The sequence below is a fragment of the Nerophis lumbriciformis genome, linkage group LG05 (genome assembly GCF_033978685.3).
Source record: "Nerophis lumbriciformis linkage group LG05, RoL_Nlum_v2.1, whole genome shotgun sequence".
Lineage (NCBI taxonomy): Eukaryota > Metazoa > Chordata > Actinopteri > Syngnathiformes > Syngnathidae > Nerophis > Nerophis lumbriciformis.
The window spans coordinates 7204955-7228884 of NC_084552.2; the positions used below are offsets into that span (position 1 = coordinate 7204955).

Consider the following 23930-nt stretch of genomic DNA (forward strand, 5'->3'; position numbering starts at 1 on the left):
CGTTCAAACACAGAGCCAGACCCATTCACCCTCATGACATCGAGGCCGTCCGACAACATCTCAGAGACCTGCTGGAGGCTGGTGTCATTCGTGAATCAGAGTCGCCATTTTCGTCACCAATTGTCGTGGTCCGTAAGAAGAACAAGGACATACGCTTGTGCATCGATTACAGGAAGCTGAACCTTCAAACGGTTAAAGACGCCTACCCCTTGCCAAATCTGGAGGAGTCTCTTTCCGCTTTGACCGGTTCAAAATGGTTCAGCGTTCTGGATTTGAAATCTGGATACTACCAGATCGAAATGAATGAAGAAGACAAAGCTAAGACAGCTTTCGTAACGCCCATCGGATTTTGGGAGTTCAACCGAATGCCTCAAGGGGTAACAAACGCTCCATCCACATTTCAGCGGTTAATGGAGAAAAGCATGGGGGATCTCCATTTAAAGGAAGTTCTGGTTTTCCTCGACGATCTCATTGTGTTTTCGGATTCGCTGGAAGAACACGAGCGGAGGCTGCTGCGGGTATTGCATCGTCTAAAAGAATATGGTCTGAAGCTCTCTCCCGAGAAATGTAAATTTTTCCAGAAGTCTGTCAAGTACTTGGGACATATAGTTTCGGAGAAGGGAGTCGAGACCGATCCGGACAAAATCCTTGCTTTAAAAACCTGGCCAATTCCAAGAACTTTGAAGGAGCTCAAGTCGTTCCTAGGATTTGCTGGATATTACCGGAGGTTCATAAAGGGGTACTCCGTCATTGCCAAACCTCTCAATGATTTGACGCGGGGCTATACACCTACCTCCAAGTCCCAGAAGAGATCAAATCCAGCAAAGTTTCATGACACGAAACAACCCTTCGGAGAGCGATGGACACCTACCTGCCAGCAAGCTTTTGAAACACTCATTGAGAAGTTGACCAGTTCCCCAGTCCTTGGCTTCGCCGACCCAAAGCGTCCATACATCTTGCATACTGACGCCAGCACCACAGGGCTTGGAGCGGCTCTTTACCAAGACCAAGAAGGCCAGCTGAGAGTAATCGCTTACGCCAGCCGGGGCCTGTCAGCAAGCGAATCGAGGTATCCTGCACACAAGTTAGAATTTCTTGCGCTGAAGTGGAGTGTGTGTGAGAAGTTTCATGACTACCTGTACGGGGCCCACTTTGTGGTAGTGACTGACAACAACCCGCTCACTTACCTGTTAACATCGGCAAAGTTGGATGCCGCCAGTCATAGATGGCTTGCTGCTCTGTCCACCTACACTTTCAAGCTGCAGTATCGAGCCGGAAAGCAGAACCTCGACGCCGACGCTCTATCACGCCGCCCTCACAACCAACCTGCTGACCTGTCAGTGCAGAAGGACTGGGACCTCATTAGCAAATTCACGGAAGAACATGTTGTTGAACAGAGTGAAGTGGAAGAACTCGACCCAGACATTGTATCTGCCATCTGCCACCGCTGTCTTGTCACCAGTCAGCCCAGCAGTTCCGCAGGAAGTCAGATTACCCTGGTCGAGTCTCTGAGTTTGTCAGCCAACGCAGTCCCTGACTGCTACGCCAGTGAAGACCATCATGGCCTACCAGTTGTTCCCGCCCTGTCACATCTGGACCTCAAGGAAAAGCAACTAGCTGACCCAGTTATCAGAGAGGTCATTCACCAAATTGACACTGGGGAAAAGGTTCCCCCAACGGCAAGGAGCGAACTCCCGGACCTTGCGCTGTTGCTAAGGGAGCTGAATCGTCTCGAGATACAAGAGGACATCTTGTACCGGAGGAGGCATGACGGAGAACAAGTCTCTTTCCAGCTGGTGTTACCGGAGGAGTTGAAGTCTGTAGTCCTGACCAGTTTACATGATGACATGGGTCACCTGGGCATTGAGCGGACTTTGGACCTTGTACGCACCCGTTTTTTCTGGCCTCGTATGGCAGCTGACGTGGAGAATAAGATCAAGACCTGCAATCGTTGTGTGAGACGCAAGGCACTTCCTGAAAGATCTGCACCACTCGTTAACATCAAGACGAGTCGGCCCTTGGAGTTGCTCTGCATGGACTACTTGTCACTCGAACCCGATCAAAGCAATATTAAAGACATTCTGGTTTTCACCGACCACTTTACAAAGTTTGCAATAGCCATACCCACCGCAAACCAAAAGGCAAAGACAGTGGCAAAGTGTCTATGGGAAAACTTCATTGTGTGCTATGGAATACCTGAACGTCTCCACACGGATCAAGGACCCGATTTCGAGTCTAAATTGATAAAAGAACTGTGCCAACTCGCTGGGATTGTAAAGACCAGGACAACCCCTTACCATCCTCGGGGAAACCCAGTCGAGAGGTTCAACCGGACCCTACTCAGCATGCTTGGGACCCTTGAGAACAAGAGGAAAGCCAAATGGAAGGAACACGTAAAACCGTTAGTGCATGCTTACAACTGTACGAGAAACGATGTCACCGGTTTTACGCCATACGAACTGATGTTTGGCCGTTCACCGCGACTCCCGGTAGATCTGGCCTTTGGCTTACCTGTGCGGGGAAGACAAGCCACCTCTCATTCCCAATATGTTGAGAACCTGCGGTCCAGACTTGAAGAGAGTTTTGAAATTGCTTCGAGGAATGCTGCTAAATCTGGCGGAAGGAATAAAACTCGTTTCGATCAGCGAGTCACTCCGTCGAGTCTGGAGGAAGGAGATAGAGTTCTTGTGCGAAATGTCAGGCTGCGTGGCAAGCACAAGATTGAAGACAAATGGGAGCACGATGTTTACGTCGTTGTGAAGCGTGCCGGGGACCTGCCGGTGTACACAGTTCGGCCTGAAAACAGGGCAGATAGACCCAATCGTACGCTCCACAGAGATCTACTCCTCCCATGCTCCTTTCTACCATCCAGTGGTGGTCCAGATCCATTACCAGTTACACCACCACGTCGCCCTGTAACCCGGAGCCGGAAGCCAGTAACCGTCGATCAATCTGAAGACCGGGAGGAAGAGGAATGGAATCGACCTCAAGTTCTGATTCCGCCAACCACTTTTCAGTTCCAGAGTTCGCAAGTTGTCGAACCCGGAGCTGAACACCGCACTCAGCCGCTGACCAGGGCTGTGTATTCCTCACCTGTGCCTTCAGTCATTCTTGTCGATCCTGTATTAGAAACTGAAAGCTCACCTTCTGATGGGGAGTCCTCTGCCAAATCTGAAGCTTCTTTACCTGTGGAAGAAGAGGAACTCAAGCCTGGTGAAAACCCACCTGAGCCTGTCAGAACACCACCAACCGGTCTATTTGAAGACCCACCTGTGGATGAACCCGAGCTCCTTGACCAAGCAGAGGCATTACCCTGCCAAATCGAGCCGTTGCTCAGTCCAGCAGAATTACCACTTGAAGCTGCGAACTTGCCTGATCGTGTCGTTGAAACCACGCCTGAGATCAGTCATCCTAGTCGTCAGCGTCAACCTCCTAATCGCCTTCAATATGCGGTGTTAGGTAATCCTCTCATTTCCGTTGTTCAGACGTTATTTCATGGTTTAGTCAATGCCTATGACGAAGCGTTCACTACCTATGCAGCAAACAACCTTTTGAAATCGGATGTTCGTGACGTTTAGCATGCATCAGGAGTTGCATGATCTAAAGGGGGGAGGATGTAACCCGGGTGACAAAACCCCATTTAAATATCCTGTCTATTTATTTTCCGTCGTCTAAGCTGTTATTGCGTGCGTCATTACGTCACGCGGTCACGTGACTTGCGTGCGTCATTACGTCACGCGGTCACGTGACTTAACGCGGCTGTCAGACGAGCATAAAACCCGGAAGTCGGCTGCTACCGGTGAGAGCGAGAGGGACACACTGTGAGGTTGCTGCAGGTATGTGACTCGGTTTTACGCTTTAATTATTAAATCAGCCTTCTAAACTAAAATGTAATGATGTCGAACTGTAGGAGCCGACTACCGGAGCCGTGGGTCGTCCGCGGCAGTGTTTGAGAGTGATTTATCTGCGGAATTGGTGAGTTGCATTTGTGTAGCTTTATGTAGCCTAGCCGCTGCATTCGTTTTGAATGGAGCGGTTAGCATCTACTTATATGCCCGGTTTCTCTGAATATAGTTAAACCCAATGAATGAAAAGTTATTACTGTCAACAATTGTCTTATTGTTCTTGTGTTGTCATACTAGCTTTGATAGTTATCAGTGGTATGCATCCAAGGCACTTTATGAAGCAGTCCAGTCAACCACTGTGTCTGCTAGCACTCTATTTGTGGATGCACTGTTTACATTTTGATACCTTTTTAGAGTAATGAATATTTTGATATAACAATTATTATATTTATTCTAATTGGATGTATGAATTATTTATTGTACAATATTAAGGAATATACTTTGCTATTTGAATACAGTAGTATTATTTAGTATTTAGTATTTGAATGTATTTTTTGTGTGCGCACTGGAAATTTGACTGGTCCTGCCCTTTCATACAGGCCAGGTTGGATGGCGAGCTATAGAGCCCTGAACTAGAGTCTGAAGCTTTATGCCTGGAACCGAACTAGCTGAACTGAATCCACCCAACCGAACCCCGGGCTGGTAGGAGGCTTCTCGGCAGCCGCCCTCTGTTTTCCCTTCTTTTTGCCAAAACGCAACGAGTTCATTGCAGTCCTCCTGAACCTTCATTTTTTCCCCGTCCCTTCACTAAAACCCCTCTGGACACTGCCACCACAGCGTGGACTTTGCAGGGCCCGTTTAATGAACTATGAATTTGTGTTGCGCTCATACCATCGTTGGTAAAAACCAAGGACTAAATCATGTATACTGATATTGTAAATAACTGAACGTTGTGTGAATTGATGTATATGTGAATGGCCATTTGAATTTACATGTTTAATGTTGTTTGTTATTTTTCCTATTATTCTTTAATATAATTTGGTACCACTTAAACTCAAAACCTGTGTTCAGTCTTTATTACTCTCCATTCCTAGAGCTGAATTTAGTTTCTTCTGATCTAGCCCAGACATATCATTTACTGTTTTATTTAGTACTTGTACAGTGCTTTATTGAAGTAACACACAGGTTACAATCGCTCAGCACAAGAACTACTTTACACACATACAGTTGTTGACAAAATACACTGTACATTATATACCTCAGCTAACTAAACTATGGAAATGTATAATATAATTCATATAGCAATACGGTCTCACTGCACAGCAGGCCAGCAGTTAGCCGAGTCATTGCGCAATCCATGTTGAGGCACTGAGTGACGTGCCTCAACTGGCTGCTGATCACCGCACCGTCTCTTCTCAGTATTTGAACGGCAAATGTGAAAATTCAGCGATTTTGAATAAAAATAATCTAAAACTGGTGAAGTTAAATGGAAAATAACTTTATAGTATATTCACTAGATACATATAACAATTTAATAAAAAAAAATTCTTTTTACATTTTTTTTCTTTCCATGATGAGCCTCACCTGCCTCTAGTGACCGCACGTCACTGGTAGATAAAGTGTCAGTGAGAAATAAGCACATGTTGGTAGAAGTGTAGATAAAATAAGCACATGCTGCTACGGTATGGAGACTAACTTTCTTCTTTTGCTGCTCGGCCACACAAGCAAGAAAGCAAAATGTGTTTCGTGAGAATTCAGCAACTCAAGATGAGATCGTCTCTTTTGGAGTTTAAAAAAAAAGTGCTTTTTTTTCTCATCAATTTATTTGGCAGAATTGTCTCGGTTACTGAAAATTGATCTATTTGAAAATAAGCTACTAAAGACTCCCACACCCTCCCATTGTTGGGGGTAATGATTCTCACAATCCATTCTCCATTCAAAATCAATACTTTCTAATAACATTAGCTGCCAGTTCTATGATGAACTACATTTCTCCATTAAATAGACAAACCTCTCTGATAAATGTCTATATTACTTAAAAGAAAAGTGTTTTTTATTCCTAAAATTTGACTAAACATTTAATAAAGTCAAATACAAATAAAGAAACATATCCAACACTTCTCTTTTCTAAAGTAAATGTGTATAGCAGATATAGATCATCTACTATATGATTTGTCTGAGTGGCTGGACAGGATATATATATATATATATACAGTGGGGCAAAAAAGTATTTAGTCAGCCACCAATTGTGCAAGTTCTCCCACTTAAAATGATGACAGAAGTCTGTAATTTTCATCATAGGTACACTTCAACTGTGAGAGACAGAATTTGAAAAAAAAATCCAGGAATTCACATTGTAGGATTTTTAAAGAATTTATTTTTAAATTATGGTGTAAAATAAGTATTTGGTCAAAAACAAAAATTCAACTCAATACTTTGTTATTGCCAACAAAGGTTATATTACAGAGGTCAAACGATTACTATAGGTCTTTACCAGGTTTGCACACGCAGTAGCTGGTATTTTGGCCCATTCCTCCATGCAGATCTTCTCGAGAGCAGTGATGTTTTGGGGCTGTCACCGAGCAACACGGACTTTCAACTCCCTCCACAGATTTTCTATGGGGTTGAGGTCTGGAGACTGGCTGGGCCACTCCAGGACTTTCAAATGCTTCTTACGGAGCCACTCCTTCGTTGCCCGGGCGGTGTGTTTGGGATCATTGTCATGCTGGAAGACCCAGCCACGTTTCATCTTCAAAGCTCTCACTGATGGAAGGAGGTTTTGGCTCAAAATCTCACGATACATGGCCCCATTCATTCTTTCCTTAACACGGATCAGTCGGCCTGTCCCCTTAGCAGAAAAACAACCCCAAAGCATGATGTTTCCACCCCCATGCTTCACAGTAGGTATGGTGTTCTTGGGATGCAACTCAGTATTCTTCTTCCTCCAAACACGACGAGTTGAGTTTATACCAAAAAGTTATATTTTGGTTTCATCTGACCACATGACATTCTCCCAATCCTCTGCTGTATCATCCATGTGCTCTCTGGCAAACTTCAGAGGGGCCTGGACATGCACTGGCTTAAGCAGGGGGACACGTCTGGCACTGCAGGATTTGATTCCCTGTCGGCGTAGTGTGTTACTGATGGTAACCTTTGTTACTTTGGTCCCAGCTCTCTGCAGGTCATTCACCAGGTCCCCCCGTGTGGTTCTAGGACTTTTGCTCACCGTTCTCATGATCATTTTGACCCCACGGGATGAGATCTTGCGTGGAGTCCCAGATCGAGGGAGATTATCAGTGGTCTTGTATGTCTTCCATTTTCTGATAATTGCTCCCACAGTTGATTTGTTCACACCAAGCTGCTTGCCTATTGTAGATTCACTCTTCACAGTCTGGTGCAGGTCTACAATTATTTTCCTGGTGTCCTTTGACAGCTCTTTGGTCTTGGCCATAGTGGAGTTTGGAGTCTGACTGTTTGAGGGTGTGGACAGGTGTCTTTTATACAGATAACCAGTTCAAACAGGTGCCATTAATACAGGTAACAAGTGGAGGACAGAAGAGCTTCTTAAAGAAGAAATTACAGGTCTGTGAGAGCCAGAGATCTTCCTTGTTTGAAGTGACCAAATACTTATTTTCCTCCATGATTTACAAATAAATTCTTTAAAATTCCTACAATGTGAATTCCTGGATTTTTTTTTTCACATTCTGTCTCTCACAGTTGAAGTGTACATATGACGAAAATTACAGACCTCTGTCATCATTTTAATCAAATAACAAATAAGAATTGTGATTCATTCGAAAATCTATGTAGATTCTTTTTGACACCCCTAATTTTTAATCACTTCTTACTTGGCTTATTTCACGATTTAGAATGCATAAAGTAACAGAAAACATACATGTTCTTAGGGCTGAAAACACGATGTAAGTTTTTATATATATATATATATATATATATATATATATATATATATATATATATATATATATATATATATATATATATATATATATATGTCTTAATAAGGTTATCCAAAAAATAGTGCTCGATACCGTAGTAGAGCGCAATATATGTATGTGTGGGGAAAAAAATCACAAGACTACATCTCTACAGGCCTGTTTCATGAGGGGTTCCCTCAATCATCAGGAGATTTTAATGGAAGCATTCACATACCATGGTTTATATAGGGCACAGAGTGGGTAGGTACAGGCTGGCGTAGGGGCGTGGCGGAATACCACAGAACTCAGCAAACACATTTGGGACCTCAAAGACAATAATGTTGAATATTCAATAACATGGCAAATTCTTGCATACAGCACACCTTACAATAGTGGTAATAAAAGATGCAACCTATGCTTGAAAGAGAAACTGTTTATTATATACCGTCCAGACCTGTCATCCCTCAACAAGCGCAGCGAAATTGTATCAGCATGCCGCCACAGACGGAAACACCTCCTAGGTAACACATGAGCCAATCACCACGCCCCTAGGCCAGCCTGTACCCACCCACTCTGTGCCCTATATAAACCATGGTATGTGAATGCTTCCATTAAAATCTCCTGATGATTGAGGGAACCCCTCATGAAACAGGCCTGTAGAGATGAAGTAGTCTTGTGATTTTTTTTCCCCCACAGATACATATATATATATATATATATATATATATATATTTATATTTTTTATGACCTATGGACCTGGACAAAAATATCATGAATATTAACATTGGAATTTCAAAGGAAACTTTCCACTGATTATAATCCCCTCAGCTATCAAGGCAGAAAGGAAATGAAACAAGCATTGAAACCACCAGTAAATGTAAACAAAATAGTAAAATTACAACAATAACCTCTTGAAGGTGAAAAAAAAGGACTATGTAAGAAATGCCTGATAAAGTTGAACAAAATAGTGCAAAATGTCAACTTAGAGAAATAAGTATTTGCAGGTTTAGTGGCAGGAAGTCACAGCTGTGTAACATTTTATTTGTTCTGTTATTCTTATTTAAGTATGGAAATGAGATTAGGCGATGCAGTAATTATTATTGAGATATTAGAGGACCAAATGATCATTTTAAAGTAGCACATTTTGTTATTTATTTGAGTGATACAGTCCTGCACTTTAGTTCCTACCTGTTGTTTCCGTACATCGCAATAGGGAACGGACGTGTGTTGGTAAGACTACGGTCCGCTTGACAAAAAAAAAATGTTTTCCTCTTTTATCCACTATTTCTTCGCTTTCTGCAGCACCCATTTTGGATTTATTTCGCTCTGTGCAGAGAATCAACAGCGAGACGGTGCAACCAAAAGTGATGGTTGATACTGTTACGCCATCGGTGGTTTGGTATGTCAATCCCATTTCACAACCACCATTGAACTCATTTGATATTGATAGTGATTAACTGGGTTCTGAAAATTAAATTATTTATAGGCACTCGTTACTTTAACAAAAAAGTAATTGAATTACTCTTTACTTCTTTACCAGGGAAAGTCATTTATAGGTTACTTAAAACAATCAGTTTAATATGAGAGCACGGTGCTTTTTAAAGGCTTGGCCTTGTTGCCTAGCGCTGTCTGACGCCATTGAGGGTTCCAACGGAGCTGTGTTTGTTAGCTTTAGCAGTTAGCCGCGGCAGTTTGCATCTCTTTGGAATCTTTATTAACCGGAGGCAACACAGAGATTGAATGTGCTTCCACGGCTGTCAACAAACGGGGTATTGTTTGGACGGCAAGCTTGTCACTTCAGTCATTGATTAGTTGTACAATATTGCCATGGTCTACGTGTGCGTGTGTTGTGCTCTGCCGTGTCACAGGTACCGCTTCCTGTTTGATATCAAGTCCATTGTAGTGCGATACTGCTTGTTGCGTTCACCGGTACAAAGATATTTCCTGCATTAAACTTTCTGCCTTGTTGTGGACATAAAACCACATCAAATATGTGTGCCACGTTGTTAGAATCGTTCTATATAAGTTATCACACAACTCTAGTTATTATCTATTGTGCTCGAGCTGTACTTTACTTTTGGTGCAAAGGCACACAACTTGTTATCTTCCACTGCAAGTTAGGGGTTGCCTCGCCGCAGATGTTTCCGTCTTTCAGCCTGCTAACAGCCAAGGACGAACCAGCACCTCAACGAAGATAAGGCATATCAGTCAGACAAAGCAGAGCCAGGGTGCAATCACAAGGCGCCCAGCACATTTCCGTTCTGAATAATCACGTATTGTGCGTACTGAGCTGCTGGCATAATGTGTGACCCCCTCCCTTTAGAAGCAGCCTCAGCCATGTAACTAGGGAACTCTTAAACTGAATAAATAGAGGAGCGCGTGGGCTGTTCCTCAGAGCGTAGGGTGAGACTGTAACTGAGTGTGCAGCTCCATGCGTTCTCCTCATGAGCAACATTGAACTCTGTCTCTGCCTGATTCCTTGCTTCTTGTTCTGTTTAATAGATTAGTTTGGTGCCTAAACCTGACACACGTGACATCACTAACAGTGTTGTAATGGAACTAAAAGTAATTAGATTACTGGTTATTGTTGATTCTACATCTATTGCGATGTAGAATGATATCGTTTTCGGGGCCCAGGCCTGTGTGTTGGTGCCTCACATCTGGATGTGAATGACCATTCTTTATTCTTTATTCTTTATTCAAGTTTTATTCACAATACCATATAACAAATACAATAGTAGTAAAATATCATCATTTAAAGATGTTGGTACGTGAAAGGGTCCCCCAAATAAGCTAGAAGAAGCTTTTGACAGGGGGTCCAGAGGATAGAATATACATGAAATGATGGAATATACATGGAATGATGGAACATGGTAGCAAGTACAACAACAAAAAACAAAACAAAAAACAACGCTATATGATTAACACAAGATAATAGTACTAAAGCAAGCATACACATACATACATACATTCATTCAACCATGCAAAACCCAACAGTAGTCTACCCTACATGAGGCATTAAATATAGGTGGTTAATAGATAAGTTTTTAGTTTATTTTTGAAGTTGGAGAATGGATACAGCATCTTGAGGTTCTCATTAAGCCGGTTCCAAATCTTTGGTCCCCTGCATACAACACTTCGAGCGGTACAATCCAGTAAACGATGTTTCCCTGATATCAAATCTAAGTTACGAGTGTTGTGGGCATGCTGGGGATGGTAGATAGGAACCAAGCTACAGAGCCTTAAATTCAGCCTGTAAATGACTTGATAGGTTAAACAAGCATTTTGATAAATATTGAACTCTGTCAGTCTTAAGAGATGATAATTATGGAATAGATGTCGAGTGGGGGCATTAAACTTGGACCATGACAGGGCCCGTATAATTTTCTTTTGCATAGATTCTAATTTGTGGAGGTAGGTAGGGAAGGTGTTACACCAGATGACATTACAGTAGTTTAGATGTGGTTCAAAGAGAGTTTTATATAGTGTGAGTAGAGCATAAAGAGGAAGATAATGACGAAGGTGAAAGAACAGGCCAACATATTTGGATAATTTGTTTAACAGATGGCTAATGTGACATTTGAAATTGAGGTATTCGTCAATGATGACCCCCAGGAATTTTGTGGAGTACACTCTCTGTATTTCCTGCCCATTGATGTTGATATGGCAGTGCTCAGTATTTGTCCGGTTTTTATTAGAACGAAATAGAATAAAATTTGTTTTATTTACATTAAGTGAGAGCTTATTGCATTTGAACCAGGAATCTACTTTCACAAGCTCTGAATTGACAGTTACTTGTAGATCGTGTAGGCTCCTGTGTGAGGTAAACAAATTTGTATCGTCAGCAAAAATTATTTTATGAAAAGTTTCGGAGGAGTTTACAAAATCATTTATGTATAGGATAAAAAGGAGAGGCCCCAAGATGGATCCCTGGGGAACCCCATAATTTATGGTCATACAGGGTGAATTGTGATCATTGACGCATACACATTGCTGCCTTCCGTATAGGTAAGAGCGGAACCAATCGAGAGGTACCCCTCTGACACCATAGTGATATAGTTTATACCATAGTGATATAGTCCTGCGATGGTCAGGGATGTGTTGACAGGTGGGGGAAAAGTCCATTTCAAGTGTGCAGGTGGAGGGCGAGAGGTGGCGCTGATGGAAATGAGGCGTGAAGGCAGGACAAAAGGTGATACAGGCACAGGTGAAATGAGAAATGAGGACAAAGAAGCAGAGAACGTCTTCACTCATTTCGCCTTCCAAGTAGAAAGCTCTGACAATGGAACTAAAGTCCTGCTTCATCGGGGCGGTGCTGGGACCTGGAAAGTTCTGGTAATTGGATCATTCATGAAAAGAGCTTTTCCTGTAGTCTGGCCAACATTAGGACTTGACATCAAGGTCAACGTTCTGACTGAGTGACCACATCACTTCCTAATATAATATAATATATATAAGCTTTGTCATGATCCACAAGCATTAGCTGATCATACAAGTCACATGTCATCCTTCCACTGTAACTCGTCTCCATAACAACGTGTCTTTCACGTAGTGCACACAGGAGGTCAGGAGGTCAAGTGTGTTGGAAAACATTTATTTGTGTCTGCTTGCACAAACTGCAGCATTTGTGTAAGAAACACATTCTGATGACTTCTCCCTTCTTTATTCCAGTTAACAGTGCACCATTGTCTTCTTTATTCCAGTTAACAGTGCACCATTGTCTTCTTTATTCCAGTTAACAGTGCACCATTGTCTCACGCTGACTTGAGTTGCATCATATGCTCTCTCCCCCCTCCAAACTGAGCCTACTCCCTCCCTCCCACCTTGTATTTGATGTATAAAGAATAAGGCGTCTCTCTTCCTATTGCGCACTCCTTACATACACTATATTGACAAAAGTATTTGTCCACCTGCCTTGACTCACATATGAAGTTGAAGTGCCATCCCATTCCTAACCCATAGGGTTCAATATGACCTTTTGCAGCTATTACAGCTTCAGCTCTTCTGGGAAGGCTGTCCACAAGGTTGCAGAGTGTGTTTATAGCAATTGTCCACCATTCTTCCAAAAGTGCATTGGTGAGGTCACACGCTGAAGGCCTGGCTCTCAGTCTCCCTTCTAATTCATCCCAAAGGTGTTCTATCGGGTTCAGGTCAGGACTCTGTGCAGGCCAGTCAAGTTCATCCACACCAGACTCTGTCATCCATGTCTTTATGGACCTTGCTTTGTGCACTGGTGCACAGTCATGTTGGAAGAGGAAGGGGCCCGCTCCAAAATGTTCCTACAAGGTTGGGAGCATGGAATTGTCCAAAATGTTTTGCTATCCTGGAGCATTCAAAGTTCCTTTCACTGGAACTAAGGGGCCAAGTCCATCCATCCATCCATCCATCCATTTTCTACCGCTTATTCCCTTCGGGGTCGCTGGGGGTACTGGAGCCTATCTCAGCTACAATCGGGCGGAAGGCGGTGTACACCCTGGACAAGTCGCCACCTCATCGCAGGGCCAACACAAATCGACAGACAACATTCACACTCACATTCACACACTAGGGACCATTTAGTGTTGCCAATCAACCTATCCCCAGGTGCATGTCTTTGGAGGTGGGAGGGGCCTATCCCCAGGTGCATGTCCTTGGAGGTGGGAGGGGCCTATCCCCAAGTGCATGTCTTTGGAGGTGGGAGGGGCCTATCCCCAGGTGTATGTCTTTGGAGGTGGGAGGGGCCTATCCCCAGGTGCACGTCTTTGGAGGTGGGAGGAAGCCGGAGTACCCGGAGGGAACCCACACAGTCACGGGGAGAACATGCAAACTCCACACAGAAAGATCCCGAGGCTGAGATTGAACTCACGACTACCTTCACAATACCTTCGTATTGTGAGGCAGACGCACTAACCCCTCTTCCACCGTGCTGCCCGTGGCCAAGTCCAACTCCTAGGCCAACTCCTGAAAAACAACCCCACACCATAATTCCTCCTCCACCAAACACACTCAGCACAATGCAGTCCGAAATGTAGCGTTCTCCTGGCAACCTCCAAACCCAGACTGGTCCATCGGATGTAAAAGTGTGATTCATCAGTCCAGAGAAGGCGTCTCCACTGCTCTAGAGTCCAGTGGTGATGTCCTTTACACCACTGCATCCCACGCTTTGCATTGCATTGGGTGATGCATGGCTTAAATGCAGCTGCTCGGCCATGGAAACCCATTCCATGAAGCTCTCTGCGTACTGTACGTGGGCTAATTGGAAGGTGACATGACGTTTGGAGCTCTGTAGCAAGTGACTGTGCAGAAAGTCTTTGCACTATGCTGACCTCTCTGTCAGTTTACATGGCCTACCACTTGGTGGCTGAGTTGCTGTTGTTCCCAAACTCTTCACTTTTCTTACAATAAAGTTGACTTTGGAATATTTAGGAGCGAGGTCATTTCAGGACTGGATTTGTTGCACAGGTGGCATCCTATGACAGTTCCATGCTGGAAATCACTGAGAGCGGCCCATTCTTTCACAAATGTTTGTAGAAACAGTCTCCATGCCTGAGTGCTTGATTTGATACACCTGTGATTAGTGATTAGGCCAAATACTTTTGGCAAAATAGTGTACTTTGCTAGGAATGTGATCTGTGCCTTTTGAAAAGCTTTCATATAAATGGAATCAAGTAGTCAAAACAAATACAATTGTCTTTGAGAATAGATGTACTGTATACATAACACGTATACCTTCAATTTCTCTCTACCGCTTCATAAAATGGTAACATTTAAAGACAGGATGTGAAGAAAGTAAATGCTGACATGCAGAAGGGTTAGCATCAAATAAGCTCTGATTCATCCTACTCCTTTTGGAACATGTTCAATGAACAGAAGTGGGTAGAGTAGCCAATAAAGAGCGTATTGTTACTTTAAAGTGGGGGTTCTTTACCTTTTTGACCTTGGGACCCATCTTTTCCACCACAGAGAGGTCTGGGCCCCATTCCAATATTAACACTGACTTAGCACAATTACCACAAAGTAATTGTTAATAACCAGCGGTGTGAGAAGTCTGAAAGGAATGAACTCACAGCTGCATGATGAGATAGAGGTGGTCCGGACTCTCGTAGATGTCCTCCAGAGCCACAATGTTCTCATGTTTGATCCTGCAAAGAAGACACTTGTTACAAGTTGCATCTTCATTCATGAACAAGTCAATGAGTCAGATCACTAATCATGGTCAATGAGTCATATCACTAATAATGGTCAATGAGTCATATCACTAATCATGGTCAATGAGTCATATCACTAATCATGGTCAATGAGTCATATCACTAACAATGGTCAATGAGTCATATCACTAATCATGGTCAATGAGTCATATCACTAATAATGGTCAATGAGTCATATCACTAATAATGGTCAATGAGTCATATCACTAATAATGGTCAATGAGTCATATCACTAATCATGGTCAATGAGTCATATCACTAATCATGGTCAATGAGTCATATCACTAACAATGGTCAATGAGTCATATCACTAATCATGGTCAATGAGTCATATCACTAATAATGGTCAATGAGTCATATCACTAATAATGGTCAATGAGTCATATCACTAATCATGGTCAATGAGTCATATCACTAATAATGGTCAATGAGTCATATCACTAATAATGGTCAATGAGTCATATCACTAATCATGGTCAATGAGTCATATCACTAATAATGGTCAATGAGTCATATCACTAATCATGGTCAATGAGTCATATCACTAATAATGGTCAATGAGTCATATCACTAATCATGGTCAATGAGTCATATCACTAATAATGGTCAATGGGTCATATCACTAATAATGGTCAATGAGTCATATCACTAACAATGGTCAATGAGTCATATCACTAATCATGGTCAATGAGTCATATCACTAATAATGGTCAATGAGTCATATCACTAATAATGGTCAATGAGTCATATCACTAATCATGGTCAATGAGTCATATCACTAATAATGGTCAATGAGTCATATCACTAATAATGGTCAATGAGACATAAACCACTGCCTAGGAACTATTTGTGTCATTGACATAAACCACTGCCTTGGAACTATTTGTGTCATTGACATAAACCACTGCCTAGGAACTATTTGTGTCATTGACATAAACCACTGCCTAGGAACTATCTGTGTCATTGACATAAACCACTGCCTAGGAACTATTTGTGTCATTGACATGAACCACTGCCTAGGAACTATTTGTGTCATTGACATAAACCACTGCCTAAGAACTATTTGTGTCATTGACATAAACCACAGCCTTGGAACTATTTGTGTCATTGACATAAACCACTGCCTAGGAACTATTTGTGTCATTGACATAAACCACTGCCTAGGAACTATTTGTGTCATTGACATAAACCACTGCCTAGGAACTATTTGTGTCATTGACATAAACCACTGCCTTGGAACTATTTATGTCATTGACATAAACCACTGCCTAGGAACTATTTGTGTCATTGACATAAACCACTGCCTAGGAACTATTTGTGTCATTGACATAAACCACTGCCTTGGAACAATTTGTGTCATTGACATAAACCACTGCCTTGGAACTATTTGTGTCATTGACATAAACCACTGCCTAGGAACAATTTGTGTCATTGACATAAACCACAGCCTTGGAACTATTTGTGTCATTGACATAAACCACAGCCTTGGAACTATTTGTGTCATTGACATAAACCACTGCCTAGGAACTATTTGTGTCATTGACATAAACCACTGCCTAGGAACTATTTGTGTCATTGACATAAACCACTGCCTAGGAACTATTTGTGTCATTGACATAAACCACTGCCTAGGAACTATCTGTGTCATTGACATAAACCACTGCCTAGGAACTATTTGTGTCATTGACATGAACCACTGCCTAGGAACTATTTGTGTCATTGACATAAACCACTGCCTTGGAACTATTTGTGTCATTGACATAAACCACTGCCTTGGAACTATTTGTGTCATTGACATAAACCACTGCCTAGGAACTATTTGTGTCATTGACATAAACCACTGCCTAGGAACTATTTGTGTCATTGACATAAACCACTGCCTAGGAACTATTTGTGTCATTGACATAAACCACTGCCTTGGAACTATTTGTGTCATTGACATAAACCACTGCCTAGGAACTATTTGTGTCATTGACATAAACCACTGCCTAGGAACTATTTGTGTCATTGACATAAACCACAGCCTTGGAACTATTTGTGTCATTGACATAAACCACTGCCTAGGAACTATTTGTGTCATTGACATAAACCACTGCCTTGGAACTATTTGTGTCATTGTCATAAACCACTGCCTAGGAACTATTTGTGTCATTGACATAAACCACTGCCTAGGAACTATTTGTGTCATTGACATAAACCACAGCCTTGGAACTATTTGTGTCATTGACATAAACCACAGCCTTGGAACTATTTGTGTCATTGACATAAACCACTGCCTATGAACTATTTGTGTCCTTGACATAAACCACAGGCTTGGAACTATTTGTGTCATTGGCAAAAACCACTGCCTTGGAACTATTTGTGTCATTGACATAAACCACTGCCTAGGAACTATTTGTGTCATTGACATGAACCACTGCCTAGGAACTATTTGTGTCATTGACATAAACCACTGCCTAGGAACTATTTGTGTCATTGACATAAACCACTGCCTTGGAACTATTTGTGTCATTGACATAAACCACTGCCTAGGAACTATTTGTGTCATTGACATAAACCACTGCCTAGAAACTATTTGTGTCATTGACATAAACCACTGCCTAGGAACTATTTGTGTCATTGACATAAACCACTGCCTTGGAACTATTTGTGTCATTGACATAAACCACTGCCTAGGAACTATTTGTGTCATTGACATAAACCACTGCCTAGGAACTATTTGTGTCATTGACATAAACCACTGCCTTGGAACTATTTGTGTCATTGACATAAACCACTGCCTAGGAACTATTTGTGTCATTGACATAAACCACTGCCTTGGAACTATTTGTGTCATTGACATAAACCACTGCCTAGGAACTATTTGTGTCATTGACATAAACCACTGCCTAGGAACTATTTGTGTCATTGACATAAACCCCAGCCTTGGAACTATTTGTGTCATTGACATAAACCACAGCCTTGGAACTATTTGTGTCATTGACATAAACCACTGCCTATGAACTATTTGTGTCCTTGACATAAACCACAGCCTTGGAACTATTTGTGTCATTGACATAAACCACTGCCTAGGAACTATTTGTGTCATTGACATAAACCACAGCCTTGGAACTATTTGTGTCATTGACATAAACCACAGCCTTGGAACTATTTGTGTCATTGACATAAACCACAGCCTAGGAACTATTTGTGTCATTGACATAAACCACTGCCTTGGAACTATTTGTGTCATTGACATAAACCACTGCCTTGGAACTATTTGTGTCATTGACATAAACCACTGCCTAGGAACTATCTGTGTCATTGACATAAACCACTGCCTAGGAACTATTTGTGTCATTGACATAAACCACTGCCTTGGAACTATTTGTGTCATTGACATAAACCACTGCCTAGGAACTATTTGTGTCCTTGACATAAATCACAGCCTTGGAACTATTTGTGTCATTGGCATAAACCACTGCCTTGAAACTATTTGTGTCATTGGCATAAACCACTGCCTTGGAACTATTTGTGTCATTGACATAAACCACAGCCTTGGAACTATTTGTGTCATTGACATAAACCACTGCCTTGGAACTATTTGTGTCATTGACATAAACCACTGCCTAGGAACTATTTGTGTCCTTGACATAAATCACAGCCTTGGAACTATTTGTGTCATTGGCATAAACCACTGCCTTGAAACTATTTGTGTCATTGGCATAAACCACTGCCTTGGAACTATTTGTGTCATTGACATAAACCACAGCCTTGGAACTATTTGTGTCATTGACATAAACCACAGCCTTGGAACTATTTGTGTCATTGACATAAACCACTGCCTTGGAACTATTTGTGTCATTGACATAAACCACTGCCTAGGAACTATTTGTGTCCTTGACATAAATCACAGCCTTGGAACTATTTGTGTCATTGGCATAAACCACTGCCTTGGAACTATTTGTGTCATTGACATAAACCACAGCCTTGGAACTATTTGTGTCATTGACATAAACCACAGCCTTGGAACTATTTGTGTCATTGACATAAACCACAGCCTAGGAACTATTTGTGTCCTTGACATAAACCACAGCCTAGGAACTATTTGTGTCATTGACATAAACCACTGCCTAGGAACTATTTGTGTCATTGACATAAACCACTGCCTAGGAACTATTTGTGTCATTGACATAAACCACAGCCTTGGAACTATTTGTGTCATTGACATAAACCACAGCCTTGGAACTATTTGTGTCATTGACATAAACCACAGCCTAGGAACTATTTGTGTCCTTGACATAAACCACAGCCTAGGAACTATTTGTGTCATTGACATAAACCACTGCCTTGGAACTATTTGTGTCCTTGACATAAACCACTGCCTTGGAACTACTTGTGTCATTGGCATAAACCACTGCCTAGGAACTATTTGTGTCATTGACATAAACCACTGCCTTGGAACTATTTGTGTCATTGACATAAACCACTGCCTTGGAACTATTTGTGTCATTGACATAAACCACTGCCTTGGAACTATTTGTGTCATTGACATAAACCACTGCCTAGGAACTATTTGTGTCATTGACATAAACCACAGCCTTGGAACTATTTGTGTCATTGACATAAACCACAGCCTTGGAACTATTTGTGTCATTGACATAAACCACAGCCTTGGAACTATTTGTGTCATTGACATAAACCACTGCCTAGGAACTATTTGTGTCATTGACATAAACCACAGCCTTGGAACTATTTGTGTCATTGACATAAACCACAGCCTTGGAACTATTTGTGTCATTGACATAAACCACTGCCTAGGAACTATTTGTGTCATTGACATAAACCACTGCCTAGGAACTATTTGTGTCCTTGACATAAACCACTGCCTTGGAACTATTTGTGTCATTGACATAAACCACTGCCTAGGAACTATTTGTGTCATTGACATAAACAACTGCCTAGGAACTATTTGTGTCCTTGACATAAACCACTGCCTTGGAACTATTTGTGTCATTGACATAAACCACTGCCTAGGAACTATTTGTGTCCTTGACATAAACCACTGCCTTGGAACTATTTGTGTCATTGACATAAACCACTGCCTAGGAACTATTTGTGTCATTGACATAAACCACTGCCTAGGAACTATTTGTGTCATTGACATAAACCACAGCCTTGGAACTATTTGTGTCATTGACATAAACCACAGCCTTGGAACTATTTGTGTCATTGACATAAACCACTGCCTAGGAACTATTTGTGTCATTGACATAAACCACTGCCTAGGAACTATTTGTGTCATTGACATAAACCACTGCCTAGGAACTATTTGTGTCATTGACATAAACCACAGCCTAGGAACTATTTGTGTCATTGACATGAACCACTGCCGAGGAACTATTTGTGTCATTGACATAAACCACTGCCTAGGAACTATTTGTGTCATTGACATAAACCACTGCCTTGGAACTATTTGTGTCATTGACATGAACCACAGCCTTGGAACTATTTGTGTCATTGACATAAACCACTGCCTAGGAACTATTTGTGTCATTGACATAAACCACAGCCTTGGAACTATTTGTGTCATTGACATAAACCACTGCCTAGGAACTATTTGTGTCATTGACATAAACCACAGCCTTGGAACTATTTGTGTCATTGACATAAACCACAGCCTTGGAACTATTTGTGTCATTGACATAAACCACAGCCTTGGAACTATTTGTGTCATTGGCATAAACCACTGCCTAGGAACTATTTGTGTCATTGACATAAACCACAGCCTAGGAACTATTTGTGTCATTGACATAAACCACTGCCTTGGAACTATTTGTGTCATTGGCATAAACCACTGCCTAGGAACTATTTGTGTCATTGACATAAACCACTGCCTAGGAACTATTTGTGTCCTTGACATAAACCACAGCCTTGGAACTATTTGTGTCATTGGCATAAACCACTGCCTTGGAACTATTTGTGTCATTGACATAAACCACAGCCTTGGAACTATTTGTGTCATTGACATAAACCACAGCCTAGGAACTATTTGTGTCATTGACATAAACCACAGCCTTGGAACTATTTGTGTCATTGACATAAACCACTGCCTAGGAACTATTTGTGTCATTGACATAAACCACAGCCTTGGAACTATTTGTGTCCTTGACATAAATCACAGCCTTGGAACTATTTGTGTCATTGGCATAAACCACAGCCTTGGAACTATTTGTGTCATTGACATAAACCACAGCCTTGGAACTATTTGTGTCATTTACATAAACCACTGCCTTGGAACTATCTGTGTCATTGACATAAACCACTGCCTAGGAACTATTTGTGTCATTGACATAAACCACTGCCTAGGAACTATTTGTGTCATTGACATAAACCACTGCCTAGGAACTATTTGTGTCATTGACATAAACCACTGCCTAGGAACTATTTGTGTCATTGACATAAACCACTGCCTAGGAACTATTTGCATCAACATGCCTGAAATGAAAAGGAAAATCCTTATTCAAATTGAAAACCTTTTTTGACCAACTTTGATGCTGACAAATGAAATGCAAGTCAATAAATACAAAAACCTTCAAGTTGATTAGCAACATTAACAATATATACAACACTGAAATGATTACTGTCCTTTTTTGGAACGTCTATATCCAGCACGTTTGCTAGTGCCCGTCTTTTTGGAAGCATGATACTGATAAAGCACAAGGCTCACATAACATAGCACGCTCCCACTACTTGACAACAACTAGCATAGATTTATAGCCCTTGCTCAGGTCTAATATCGCCATGGTTACACAGTGGCCATGTTTGTCTGCACAGCTAACATGTGATCGCCTCCTAATATGATTACCAGCATTTCTTCTTTGGGAGCACACACACACACACACACACACACACACACACACACACACACACACACACACACTCCCAGGTGAGTATGTCAGTCATTACAAGTGTACGACTGCTGCGTTGGCAGAGTTGTGATGTGACTCATTTGTAGACGTGTGCACAAAAAGGTGGAAACAGTGTGTGTGTGTGTGTGTGTGTGTGTGTGTGTGTGTGTGTGTGTGTGTGTGTGTGTGTGTGTGTGTGTGTGTGTGTGTGTGTTTAAGGGCTGATAATGTGTGAGTGCTGCAGAAAAGCCAAGAGGACGCCAGAGGAATGGTTTTCCTTGAAGGACGTGTGCTGGACTTGTGAATGGAGTTCATACTTTCTGAGAAGGGCAAAGTATTTTGAATATTTGGTGGTGAACACGTTTAAAAAAAAAACAACTTTTTTTGCATTCTAACAGTTGAAAATTGTCTCGTTCTTGGTGGCTAGCAATGCAGCTAATGTTAGCAATCAATTCTACCTCTAAATCACTTTAAAAATGCATTCAACAATACTTCATGTACGTTGTGTAACATGTATAATAACAATACTTCATGTACGTTGTGTAACATGTATAATAACAATACTTCATGTACGCTGTGTAACATGTATAATAACAATACTTCATGTACGTTGTGTAACATGTATAATAACAATACTTCATGTACGTTGTGTAACATGTATAATAACAATACTTCATGTACGTTGTGTAACATGTATAATAACAATACTTCATGTACGTTGTGTAACATGTATAATAACAATACTTCATGTACGTTGTGTAACATGTATAATAACAATACTTCATGTACGTTGTGTAACATGTATAATAACAATACTTCATGTACGTTGTGTAACATGTATAATAACAATACTTCATGTATGTTGTGTAACATGTATAATAACAATACTTCATGTACATTGTGTAACATGTATAATAACAATACTTCATGTACGTTGTGTAACATGTATAATAACAATACTTCATGTACGTTGTGTAACATGTATAATAACAATACTTCATGTACGTTGTGTAACATGTATAATAACAATACTTCATGTACATTGTGTAACATGTATAACAATACTTCATGTACGTTGTGTAACATGTATAATGACAATACTTCATGTACGTTGTGTAACATGTATAATAACAATACTTCATGTACGTTGTGTAACATGTATAATAACAATACTTCATGTACGTTGTGTAACATGTATAATAACAATACTTCATGTACGTTGTGTAACATGTATAATAACAATACTTCATGTACGTTGTGTAACATGTATAATAACAATACTTCATGTACGTTGTGTAACATGTATAATAACAATACTTCATGTACGTTGTGTAACATGTATAATAACAATACTTCATGTACGTTGTGTAACATGTATAATAACAATACTTCATGTACGTTGTGTAACATGTATAATAACAATACTTCATGTACATTGTGTAACATGTATAATAACAATACTTCATGTACGTTGTGTAACATGTATAATAACAATACTTCATGTACATTGTGTAACATGTATAATAACAATACTTCATGTACGTTGTGTAACATGTATAATAACAATACTTCATGTACATTGTGTAACATGTATAATAACAATACTTCATGTACGTTGTGTAACATGTATAATAACAATACTTCATGTACATTGTGTAACATGTATAATAACAATACTTCATGTACGTTGTGTAACATGTATAATAACAATACTTCATGTACGTTGTGTAACATGTATAATAACAATACTTCATGTACGTTGTGTAACATGTATAATAACAATACTTCATGTACGTTGTGTAACATGTATAATAACAATACTTCATGTACGTTGTGTAACATGTATAATAACAATACTTCATGTACATTGTGTAACATGTATAATAACAATACTTCATGTACGTTGTGTAACATGTATAATAACAATACTTCATGTACGTTGTGTAACATGTATAACAATACTTCATGTACGTTGTGTAACATGTATAATAACAATACTTCATGTACATTGTGTAACATGTATAATAACAATACTTCATGTACGTTGTGTAACATGTATAATAACAATACTTC

The 23930-nt window shown here is 40.9% G+C and overlaps 1 protein-coding gene across 1 annotated transcript in view; it reads right to left on the reverse strand.

Moving 5' to 3' along the window:
• The window catches only part of camk1da (calcium/calmodulin-dependent protein kinase 1Da), a 179672-nt gene that overhangs the window by 99179 nt on the left and 56563 nt on the right, over window positions 1–23930 (reverse strand). Inside the window, exon 3 of the mRNA XM_061959156.2 lies at window positions 14827–14901. Within this exon, the coding sequence (XP_061815140.1) occupies window positions 14827–14901 (75 nt within the window). The remainder of the gene's footprint in view (window positions 1–14826; window positions 14902–23930) is intronic.